This window comes from Chenopodium quinoa, unplaced genomic scaffold (assembly GCF_001683475.1).
Source record: "Chenopodium quinoa cultivar QQ74 unplaced genomic scaffold, ASM168347v1, whole genome shotgun sequence".
NCBI lineage: Eukaryota > Viridiplantae > Streptophyta > Magnoliopsida > Caryophyllales > Amaranthaceae > Chenopodium > Chenopodium quinoa.
The window spans coordinates 7,604,976-7,617,161 of NW_018742204.1; the positions used below are offsets into that span (position 1 = coordinate 7,604,976).

Sequence of the window (12,186 nt, forward strand, 5' to 3'; positions counted from 1 at the left end):
GCCAACCCTGGCTAGCTGGCGCCAGGCACCAGTGGCTAGCGCCTGGCGCCAATCCTGGTTCCAGGCGCCAAGGCCTGGGGTTGGACGCCAGTCTTGATTCTAACGCGTTTTCGAAAATCCGATAAGTTTACCGTACTGGAAGATAAAATAATATAATTTCTTCGAAAATGTTATTTGATTTTTGATTAAAACTCTGAAAAGTCAACAAAGTCAACTTATCAATGCTAATTGAATTAGGAATGAAAAGAACCTTCTAGAAGATTCTAGAAGACCAAAACCATTCCTAATTGCATTAGGAATGATAAATCATATTAGGCACTCCCTTGATCATTGGGCCGTACATAAAGCTCAAACCGGGCCCAGTTTAGTAAATTGGCCATAACTTCCTCAATATTCATCGGAATTGGGCTTATAATATATCGTTGGAAAAATCTTTGCAAGCCCCGTCCAACTACACTACTATTGGACCCATATCATGGACCAACCAAACTGGATTGGTTGTTTTCTTAAAATAAAGTTTTCAAAAACAGAGACAGAGAAAAGAAAAAAACTTTCCGCAACACTAGACCTTTCACACTTTCGTTTCATTCGATTATGATTCGACGTGAAAGGTACTCATCACTGGGTTTGGTTTTAGGGAGACACAAATGGGTGTCTACAGTAATACAAAGTATAATATTTTCATTCCTTTCTTACAAACATAGTACTTTTTCCTTCCAAAATAATCATTATGTTTCTTCCTTATATATTATACTCAAATATTAATTATTTCATTATTTGATATGTTAAGTATCTTTAATTATATGTATAATTTTGGTTTCCTATCTTTATCTAATAACTACATATTGTAACATTATGAATTTATGATGCAACCGATGTTTTATTTTATTAAGCATACAATACAATTTTTTATTTAAAGATTAAATTAACAAACCTGTCAGATTTATATATACTTTTTTTTTGGATAAAATAAAAAATACTAAGTACGTAGGTAATTTTAAACATATATCATAACTTTTTAAGTATTTAAAATAGGAATTATATAGGTTAAAAAGTATTCTTTTTATATAATATTTTTGCATCAATACACCACGGGTTTTATGTTACACCACATGCCCAAATTATTACCACGGGAAATCTTATTGTGATATTATCTATGCGATAATATGACCTTTTTTTCAATTATATTTTCACATTTTAAAAGTGGTCAATTTTATATGGAAGAAGAAAAAAAAAGATGTATATAGAGATATTGTAGATGGAAGGCTAGCTATATACATATATATATATATAATTATTAATTGTTTGTCAAAAAGAAAAATAGTACAGAGTTTGTTGTGAATTTTAAAACACTAATAGTCAAAAGAGTATTTTTACAAAACTCATTTTGTTAATAAGCTCTTTGTACTTTGTTTGATTTTTCGTATTTTATTTTAGTAAATATTAGAAATAATAAGAAAATAAATATATCATAGTTAAATGTTTCATGTGGTTTAGAATACTTTTTGACAATTTAATTTTTGAAATTAAATACGAATTATTATGTTACAAGCACTAACGATAATTATAATTATATTGTTACACCAATAAAAGTCTTAAAATTACCGTGCATAGCACAGGAACTAACCTAGTTGCTGACTAAAAAAAAAAGCTCCAATCCCTAATTGTAAATATTTGGAACAAAGAGGTGTTTTTAACAACGATCGTATCTTAATGGCTTCCTAGGCGAAGGCCTGGGGAGAATAATGTTTCAAATATTTGAAGCAATAACATTTAGTTTTGAGGGGCTTGCCAGAAGGTAATCAAGGCAGCAATGTTTTCATTTTAATTCACAAAGATCGCCATCCTCAGAGCTCTTCACCTCACCTCCTTTGAGAGAATGCATCTCACTTCCCTAGCAAGATCCATTACATGTGCATCCTTGCATCCTAGCCGATTGGCAACAAAAAGAGAAAGGAAATATATTTAAAGTTATAACAGGCAAAACAAGATAGAACATCAGCATAGTAAATGTCAAATACAGAAGTCCAGAGTAAGCATACCGAGTTCAATTAGTGCTTTCTCAAGCTGAAACAGATAGTCTCTGTTTGGCCCAGAGGGGCCTTCTGCATGCACAATTTGCCTGTATTACAGGAAATTTCAATAAGCAAGCATCCACTGTAAAGCGAGTCAACTACAGCTTACTATCCATGTTTTGTTTAGGTTAGAGAGTAGAGACAATGGGGGAAACATCAGATTTTGACATAAATTTCAGAGGGGCAAGAATGATTGTACAAAGTTAATTGTTTGGAACTTATGAAAAACAAAGTCTAAGTATGATATATAGAGGCTACAAACATTGCATCATTGCATAGGGGAGAAAAACAACTATGGAAAACATCTTTGAAGATGTTAGATAAATTCAGTGTGTTCAAAGAAACGAATATTCAAAGTTTTTAGCATTCTTTTCCATCCCATTGCCTAAAACATTGATCGCCATCCTCAACGCAAGTTGCCACAGGAACAATTGCCAGAAAAAAGAAATTAAAAAAATGAACATAAAAATTGCGACATTTGCAAGAGCGAGAGGGAAAAAAACATGGAGAGATTTAAACATACTTGGCTAACTCCTCTAATGGTGCAGGACCCAAGTAGTTTTGATTCGTCTTTTTATCCGAAGAGGCTACATATCTGAAATTTTTACAAATATCACAACATCAGTCAAACAGTCTAATTGAAACAGAGTTCCATCTAACACACTTAACAACAAAGACTCAATGTGATCAAGAAGCGTGTCAATTTGGCCACTTACACCAACACATTGCTCACAGCTGGTGTTGAACTGGTTGATTCCTAAACATGTAATTTCAAAACAGTACATCAACCAATGGTGCATGAGATGCAGAGTAATAGACTTGTAGAGATCACTATGGATTAACAGAGATAAATTTAGCATTCAGCATTTCACTACTAACCGTATAAAAATCCAAATAAACCTTTTGGTCATATTGTTTCTCTCTCACCTCCAAATACTGCGTGCCATTACACCAAAGAAGGGATTCTGTTAAAATGGTGGCATCGATCATGAACTCTAGGGAAAGAGGAAATATGGTGGTTGCATTAGCTTGTAAAAGATTACCGAGATTGCAGTTTCAATATCCTCCTTTTGGGAAACCTTGTAAGCAACTCCATACTAACATGAACAAATAGAGTTGAATAAATTACCAAGTAATAGCATTTGTACATTGCATTAAAGCAGGAAAATTCCAAATCATCAATACATAAGATGTGAAAAATAGCACTTTATACAAGGATTACAAGCAAAAAGTCAGAATGTCGCCTATAATAAATTGTTAGAAATACACTACTAGCTCAAAAAAGCCTCCCGAGTCAAAAGTTAAGGTCATTGTGAAAGAGGATGGCCTAATCTAGCACTAAACAAGATCAATGTCTCTCATGATCCTCATCAATAATCGACTAAGTGTTCCAGACTAGAACATCTTCTCAATGCTGGAAACTATGCATTCCTCCTGGGCTGGGCTCTTGCGGTTATAAAGGATTTTTAAAACTGAATTGCTACTCTATATTAGATTAACCCTTAAAAGGTTTTCTAAAACTGAATTGCTACTCCATATTAGATTAACCTTCAAAGGTTTTCAAAATCTTATTGCTACTCTATATAAAGTTTACCTTTAGTTTCGTTGGTTCCTATAGAATTGCAATCAACGGCAAGATTTCATAACTGTTGAATTTTGTGTCCTCAATTTGGTCAGTTATAATGTTATACCCAGATGAACAGGTGAGAAATCATACTTAATGTACAGCAGAACCTTAAACTTTTAACAGATTTGATTGTGATCATACTATATGGTGTACAAATTAATAATGTGAGAATGAATAATGTTGTATATCCCTACCTTTTAAAAAGTATGAGATAATCTTATGAATAGTGTTGCTTGGACAATTATACCCTCTAAAATGTTTATTTACTTAATTACTCCCATTAATGTTAATTAGCTCTGTTTTTTTAGCTCTTAAGAATAGTGTGCAGACATTGATACCCTCAACAATATTTGTTTACATATTTTCCCTCATTAATGCCACTAGCAACAAAATTTGTGATGTAGGGCCAAACCGAAAAAGATTTTCGAATATTGCTAGCTTGCTAGCTATGGCGCAAGCATCGCGTTCGTTAGCCACCCTAGTTCATAAAAAACTATCACACAATATAAGTACAAGGCTAAGGCACTAATTATGTAATGTACAACTAACCGAGCAAAGTGAGTCAATTACATATAACAATACAAGTCATGGGAAAATATGTTACAAAGATAGAAGAATAGAAGATAGTAATCGTTAAACTAGACTTAAACAATTCAAAAAACAAGTCAAAAATATGAAGAGATTGTTGTGAAGGAAATCAGCCCACGATATGCATACCAAGAATAATACAAGTATCGATTTGCTAAATCTAGCAAGAACTAAAAGCAACTCAGAAGAACAAGGTAAAGTGACACTATTGATCCAACAACATTTACAAAATTCTAAGTTTTGTATCCAATGTTAATTATTTCTATCCCAAATTAATAATAAAATGAAGGAGTTAATTTCAAATTTTCAAGTACAGTAAAAATCGGGATTTGTTAAACATCGCCCGCGTTTTTCTACATAAAGCCCACATTTTTTAAAAATGTTGACATTATTGCCCTTGTTTTAATTTTTACCGAAAATAAAATTTTTCACTCATAAAAAATGTGGAGCAGGACTGGATCGCCGAGTGAAACCGAAGAGCCCTCAACGTCGGGTAGATGCACCGGAGAGACGCCGTTGACGCCGGAAAAGGAGGTACGAAGCCATCTAAAACCACGAATTGGCGGCTGGCGTCCTGCCGGGACGTCGTGACCGTAGTGGTGGCGCCTAACCAGGACGCCGCCACCGTGGCTCTGGCGCCTGGCCAGGACGCCGCCACCGTGGCCGTGGCGTTTGGCCAAGACGCCGCCGCCACGGTGGCGGCGTCCTGGCCAGGCGCCACCGCCACGGTGGCGGCGTCCTGGCTAGACGCCACCGCCACGGTGGCGGCGTCCTGGCTAGGCGCCACCACTATTTTTTTTTTTTTTTTTTTTTTAATTTAATTTAAAATTTGTTTTTTTTTTTTTTTTTGTGTTACAATTTTTTTCTTTTTTTTTTGGTTTTTTTTTTGTTTTGTTTTTAATTGTTTTAATTTGTTTTTGTTTTTAATTTATTTATTTTTTATTATTTTTTTTACAATTTTTTTCGTTTTATGTTTTTTTTTTGTTTTTATTTTTTTGGTTTATTTTTATTTATTTAATCTAAAGTTTTGTTTGGTTATGCAGTTATGAAGGATGAGACGGTTGCGAGTTACCGTTGGGTGTTGGAGAAGTTGAGAAATTACATCGGCCCAAGTGTTCAGCCATCGGCCATCGTCAGCGATTGTGAGGGAGGTCTCTTTGCCCCTATAGCGGAGCTGTTTCCGGAGTCGAGCCATTTACTGTGCACATGGCACATCAACAAATGCGTGAAAGTCAAAGCCTACAACCTTTTCAACAAGAACTTAGATTCAGCAGAGAGATTGGTAAATGGTAAGTGGCGGAAGATCCTGCAAGCTACCACGGAGGCAGAGTACGACCGAGCCTTGGATAACTTCAAGGATGCATACCAATGGTGCCCGGCAATCGTAGACTATGTGATGCAGCAGTGGGTGCCTCAGAGGGAAAAGTTTGTCAAATATTGGACAAACCAAGTTCTTCATTTTGGAAACACTACTACATGTAGAGTTGAGAGCGCTCATAGAGCTCTGAAGGACTGGATTGATTCTTCCACCTCTGCTCTGGATACACTGTTCGAGAGAATAAACAAGGCTATTGATACTCAGAGGAACGGCATCAAGAACTCTCTCGAGGACTCCAGACGGCGACATGGCACGATGTATAGCCATTTCATATTTAAGATTCTCCATGGTCGTGTGTCACACTACTGCTTGGGGTTGATTCTGAGCGAGCACACCAGGATGAGGGAGTTGGGTGATGAAGTGGCTATTCGGTGCGGATGTGCTATATCGGTGACTCATGGACTACCTTGTGCATGCACCATTCACCGCGTAATTACGCAAGATAGGGCGTCGTTACATGTTGATCAGGTTCATCCATTCTGGCGGACGCTCGTTATCGGAGAGCATGCTGTTCCACAGACAGTCAACCGTGAACAGGAGGAGTTGGAGCAGTTTCGTTCGATGTTTGTTTAGTTTTCTGCTAACTTGTTAATTGTGTTTTTTGATGTGTGCAACAGGCAGAATGGACATTGAACATTTTCCATATAAAGACAGGATCCCTAACATCATGATGCCGTTCCTGGACGGGTGGAATGATGTGGTTGCAGATGGTAACTGTGGATTTCGGGTTGTGGCTGATGTGTTTCAGATGGGTGAAGACAACTACGGTTTAGTGCGTCAGTTGATGTACAGTGAAATCGCCTCAAACCGAGCTGTTTATCGCCACGTGTACGGACAGGACTTGGATAGGTCTCTGCAGCGTATCCGGTGGGGAGGAGGACGTTGCGGTCAAAATCATTGGTTCGACGCGCCCCTTGATCTCTTCGCCGTTGCAAACATCTACAAGTGTGCAGTGATGCATTTCGGCCTTGGTTTGCATGGTCGAGCTTACTATCCGTGTACCACGGTTCTGCCTTGGTGTTCGCGTGAGACCGTCACCAGACCGGTAAGAGAGGTTGCTATTGGATTTCTGGGGCCGTCATACAGACATTTCATCCGACTGGACCTGTCACCCGATTTTCCGGTCCCACCGATTATACCAACGTGGTACACCATTCGTACAGCAAGCGTAGAGGGCTGGGATGCGTTATATCATGACCGGGTGCAGCAGTGGAACAATCTAGTTGCCTTTTCTATGTGACCTAATATTGCTATTGCTATGTTTTTCCCATTTATTTAATTTTCGGATTCTAATTTTCGTATTTAGTTTTCCCATTTAAATGTGAACCTGTATTTAGTTTTCGTATGCCCACTAATTACAACTTAAAATAAAAGTTATAAAAACTAAAAATATAATGTCAAATTCTAAGAACTTAAAATAATAATTATAAGAACAGATAATGTTAACTTTTACAAACAACTAGGAAAATGTTTTATAAATGCACTGCCGACATATCAATAATCTCTCTGTGACGCCCACTGCCACTGCTCAAGGGCCCGTTCCAGTTCATCAATAACAGCTCTGCCTGTTGCAGTCGTCATGTTGTCCCTCTCCTCAAAAAGTCTGTGTCCCAACTGCGTCATCTTTCCCATCCACTACACATAACAAAACACATAAAATTCAATAACGACGTATTATGAGACGTATTATATGAAAAAAAAACACAACTACAAATGTTTTATGAGACGTACCGCATCCACGGCAGTGGGCGGTGGCACATCATCATCATCGGCGTCGTCGCCGTGGTGGACGTCTCTGATCAACCTCGGGTGCGAGTGCCGGTTGTACCACTCCATGTAGTGCTGGTCACACATGGCAGCCACCCCAGTTGGCGGCCGCTGCAACTGCTCAATCCATATGCGGGCAACCATCGGAAACTGCTCCCACGTGCCAATCATGCTTGCCGGCCATTGGACGACGTACTCCTTCAACGACGCAGATCGGACGGCCTTACTGGGCCATGCTGGTGGAGGAGGAACAACTTGGACATATCCAAGCTGGCGAAGACAGCGCTGCGGCATGTACGCCTCTACGATCTCACGATACTGAATCAGTCCCGTGTAGAGGGTCCTGGGTACCCTATTACTAGGGTTCTGGCCGAAAGGCATCCAGTTCACCTGCACATTTTTTAAAATTAGTAAGATTCATACAATAAACACATCAAACTATAAAAGTAGAAATAATTTAAACACTTTACCTCTAATGGGGACATCCTGTCAAGCAATAACCGTATCGATCGCAGGCGGTCAATGGACTTCTTCTCGACACGCGGACTCCACGCACAGGCACGTGGCTGGCCATCCCCAATAGGAACCGGGTCGCGGTGTGGTCGAAACGCCGGGAAATACTCGTATATCCACGTCTGTAACAACGTCATACATCCAGTGATACCTGCCGCATCAGCCCGGCTCGAGAATCCTAACTGGCGATACATGTACGCTAATGTAGCCGACCCCCAAGAAAACTGGCCTACTCTGTCGGGCTCACACGCGTCAACTATGTCGCGTGGCCTGAGCTTGTTTCCGCTCTTATCCGGAAACAAGGTACACCCGAGAAGAAGAAAAACATATGCAGCCAGCTGTGTGTCCTGCGTCCTACGTGAAGTGGGGTGCAAACATCGCTGCAAAACTGCTGCGATCTTAACACCGCCGTGATCCCACACACCAAGTGCCGCTGTGTACAGCGCAGCCCTATCCACCGCCAACAGCTCCGCCAATAAATCTGCCTGATCCGCATCTGTGACAACAGATGCTCGGTTTCCCTCTACGGGAATCCCAAGGATGGCCTCGACGTCATGCAACATGATCGTCATCTCACCGAACGGAAGGTGGAAAGAGTTCGTGTCCGGCTGCCATCGCTCAACGAAAGCCGTGATCAGCGTCGAGTCAATCCTCTCATGCATGGTGGCAGGAAGGTGGCTCACTCTAGTGGCCCTCAATCGGCCGACCATCTCGCTCTCCTCCGGCCAAGCCTCAGCCCAACTACACAAGAAGTTACAAGTCCTCTCCCGGGTTTGGCATTTCAAAATGCCGCTATCCAAAGCCCGCTCTTGGTCCTCCCAAATACGGGTAGCGATGTGTCCTAGAAAGCTAGGAATCACACTCCCGTCTATAGGTCCCCCAGCCACCTCGCCCCTCACCACCCAAGAATCATTAACGGCCCTCGACCGTTTTCTGCTAACCGCAGACACAGTGGACGCAGATGATGTGCCAGATCTACTAACAAATCTACCATCTCTACCCTTACGCACGTCTACCCTACGCGTCTCATACACATCATCAAGCCTCTGACTGAATGGACCGTAATCATCATATGGTCCACTCTGATCGTCCACATCCTCATCTGCATCCTCCTCCTCCTCCTCCTCATCACCATCATCATCTTCATCATCCTCAGAATAGTGCACCCGTTCTCTACGAGCCGAGGCCGAAATACCACGGGATCTAACGTGTCTGGGCCCCGAGCTCTCCATTGAGTTCATCGTACTTCTCATAATGTCCATACTCTTCCCAGCCCCAGAACGAAAATACGATGCCTAACACAAAATAACAAAACATGTAATATGCAATATAAACATGTAATATAAACATAAAAAAAGTAATTAAAATAAATAAATAAAACAATATACATATGATGGAAAATAAATTAAAAACATTACAAAATATTAACAACCTAAAAATAAAAAAATTAATAACCTAATAAATAAATAAATAAAAAATTGGAAAAAACAAAGCAAAAAAAAAAATTACCCAAAAAAAACAAATTGGAAAAAACAAAGTGAAAAATATAAAATTATAAAAACTTAAAAAAAGAAGAACATCAAAATTTTAAAAAAAATTTATAACAAAAAAAAGGGAACATAAAATTTTTTTTAAGTAAAAAAACTAATTCAAAAAAAAAAAAAACAAGAACAATAAACAAGAACATAAAATTAAAAATAAAAAAAAAAAAAGAGGAACATAAAATTTTTTTAAAAAAAACCAACAAAATTTAAAACAAAATAAAAAAAAAATCAGAAACATAAAATTTAAAATTAAAAAAAAGAAAAACAAATTTAAAAAAAAATCAAAAAAAAAATAATTATTTTCGAAAATTAAATTTCAAATTTAAAACCAAAAAAAAATTAAAAAAAAAAATAAAAAGGCGGCGGCGCCTAGGCCAGACGCCGGTGCCGTGGTTCTGGCGCCTGGGCCAGACGCCACCGCCACCGTCACGGCGTCTGGCCTAGGCGCCGCCGCCGTGGTAGTGGCGTCTGGGCTAGACGCCGCCGCCGTGGTGGTGGCGTCTGGCCTAGGCGCCGCCACCGCCTCCGACCTTTTTTTTTTAATTTTTAAACACAAAATTAATAAAAAATACCTTCTCGCCGGAAAACCGCTGTCCACCCGCCGCCTGTGCCGCCACTTCCTTGCCGGGCCGCCTCGACATCGCTCGGAAAGTTTTTTAGAGAGAGAAAGTGGAAGTAGAGAATTGAGAGAAGAAATTGTGTTTTTTACTTTGAGGGCAAAAGTGACAATTCACTCTAATTTTGTGGGCTTTATGTGGAGATTCGCGGGCGATGTTTAGCAATTCAGTAAAAATCACTGCTCCAAGTAAGTTCATTAACATGATTTGATCGTATTCATCAGTTTATGACGACAATAGTTACAACAATACCAAATCCTTAATCTCAAATGGAATTATAGCTCAGCTCAACAGCAATAACAATAATACCAAATCCTTAATCCCAAACAAAAACGAAATCATATCTAGGCTCGACAACTAATTGACTGTTGGTGTAGTAGTGATTGAGAATACAATTGGTAGGGAGGACCCGTTTCGATCCCCCGCAACAACAATAGGGATGAAATTAGAACCTAACCACCCAGAAGTGTTCCCTGAATCCAGATTAGCCTAAAGGGTGAACCGGGTGGAACACCAAAAAAAAATATTTAGGTTCGACAACAATATCAATAATACCAGATCCTTAATCCCAAACGGAATTATATCTCGTGGATGTAACAAAATTTCACGCAATGAGAGTCAAAATAATAGCACCCACTGATGGTATTTTCAATATTCTTTTCCACAACCATAAAAACTAAAGTCAACAATTAGTAAGTAAATTACTCATTTTAATCAGTAATTAACAAGAAGCTTTAATCTAAAATCAAGAATATGATTGCTCATTCTCTGTAGCAAGAATCATCAATACTAATTACTTCATCAAAGCAAACTAATTTAAAATAAAAATAAAAAAATAAAAAAAAAATTAAATTTGTTATTTTAAGTGGGAACTTACACAAATTTCATGAGAAGCTGGCTCTAATGTGACAGTTCTTCCTGGGTAATCAGGTGTTCCTCTGTGATCAGTACTTCCTAAATTAATCAATTCATCAAAAAAAATATCAAAAATTATATCAAAAAAATTATCAGAATTATATTATAAAAAAAGCCAGAAAAATGTGAAATAATTTCCAAAGAAAAAATAAAAATGAAAGATGCCTTGATAGAAAACACGGCGATAGCCCTTAATAAACCCAGAAAGGCGTTCATCGTAGTTGAACCCTGCTTTCCATATCAATGACCCGTATCCAAAAATCCATAACACCATTTTTTTTTTTTTTATCTAACCAATTAGATTATATTCTATCATTCAGAAATCTGAACTTGAGTGTACACGTACACTTGTAAAGTGCTTCTCTGTACTCGTATAGCTTAAGAGGAGAGAGATTGTTGTAATTTAAAAAGTGAAGAATCGAAGCGAGTATTTGAATTGTTTTGTTTTTACAAAGAGTGGTACTGTAGGGTTTTTTTTTTTTTAATTATTTTATAAAATTGTAGGTTTAACCACCCGACCTATACTCTGACCAGTTTTCCGAGCATGTGCCCCACAATTTCATTATGAAAAATCCTAATTTTCAATTCAAGTCAAATTGAATGAATCAAAGAACGAATACACCATTAAATTCCTAATAAAATACATTCTAAACAACAAATATCGTATAATTAACTTGAATGTGACTTCATTAAACATTGCAAAATAACCAAAAAAAAAATTAAAAATTATGTGTGTTCTTCAATTACCTTGCTATGAAAAAATTTAAGTGCATTTTTCAAAGGATTCGCTTGTCAGTTTGCACAATTTGGTGTAAAAATTGGTAGAATTTGTGAAAAAAAAATTAAGAATTTTAAGTTTGGCAGTAGTTTGTGAAACAAGAGAGGAAATCAATTAAGAAACAACTTTAATAAAAAAAAAAAAATTTTAAAAAAATAGCCATATATGAGGCCCATACTCGAAATATATGTCTGGTGGTAAAACCTACATGTTTTGTAAAATATGGATGATTATTTTTAATTTCAAAAAAAAAAGGTGGTTATTTCATTACATGGTACATTTTTGGGAAGTAATTTACAAAAATTCCTGAAAATTATATAAGTTTAAATTTGAATAATTGAATTTGGGCAAACTATTATAAAAATATTATCTCAACTAAAGTAA

General features: G+C 37.8%; 2 protein-coding genes across 3 annotated transcripts; both read right to left on the minus strand.

Moving 5' to 3' along the window:
* Positions 1-1,511: 1,511 nt before the first annotated feature.
* LOC110709595 (gamma-glutamylcyclotransferase 2-3-like) lies at positions 1,512-11,783 on the minus strand. 2 transcript variants are annotated; one of them, XM_021887907.1, is made up of 8 exons: positions 11,190-11,783; positions 10,987-11,063; positions 3,119-3,172; positions 3,003-3,011; positions 2,792-2,832; positions 2,599-2,670; positions 2,043-2,122; positions 1,512-1,928 (listed from the first exon to the last, which is right to left on the minus strand). In XM_021887907.1, exons 1-8 carry the CDS (start codon positions 11,296-11,298, stop codon positions 1,858-1,860), a joined length of 513 nt encoding a protein of 170 aa, XP_021743599.1. In that variant the 5' UTR covers positions 11,299-11,783; the 3' UTR covers positions 1,512-1,857. The 2 variants fall into 2 exon arrangements, with proteins under 2 accessions (XP_021743599.1, XP_021743529.1); XM_021887837.1 differs by having other exon boundaries at positions 2,955-3,011; positions 11,190-11,779.
* Positions 7,061-10,192, minus strand: LOC110709522 (protein MAIN-LIKE 1-like). The gene is made up of 4 exons (XM_021887764.1): positions 10,065-10,192; positions 7,906-9,243; positions 7,400-7,825; positions 7,061-7,303 (listed from the first exon to the last, which is right to left on the minus strand). Exons 1-4 carry the CDS (start codon positions 10,131-10,133, stop codon positions 7,163-7,165), a joined length of 1,974 nt encoding a protein of 657 aa, XP_021743456.1. The 5' UTR covers positions 10,134-10,192; the 3' UTR covers positions 7,061-7,162.
* Positions 11,784-12,186: the final 403 nt, after the last annotated feature.

Bases quoted from the DNA above. Each gene is read 5' to 3' on its own strand.
- LOC110709522 (XM_021887764.1), bottom strand. From the start codon at position 10,133: ATGTCGAGGCGGCCCGGCAAGGAAGTGGCGGCACAGGCGGCGGGTGGA. The intron at 9,244-10,064 runs GTATTTTTTATT...ATTTTGTGTTAG, and splicing joins AGCGGTTTTCCGGCGAGAAG to GCATCGTATTTTCGTTCTGG. The intron at 7,304-7,399 runs GTACGTCTCATA...TGTTATGTGTAG, and splicing joins CGCCCACTGCCGTGGATGCG to TGGATGGGAAAGATGACGCA.
- LOC110709595 (XM_021887837.1), bottom strand. From the start codon at position 11,298: ATGGTGTTATGGATTTTTGGATACGGGTCATTGATATGGAAAGCAGGG. The intron at 11,064-11,189 runs GCATCTTTCATT...TGATTAATTTAG, and splicing joins TCGCCGTGTTTTCTATCAAG to GAAGTACTGATCACAGAGGA. The intron at 1,929-2,042 runs GTATGCTTACTC...CCAATCGGCTAG, and splicing joins GAAAGCACTAATTGAACTCG to GATGCAAGGATGCACATGTA.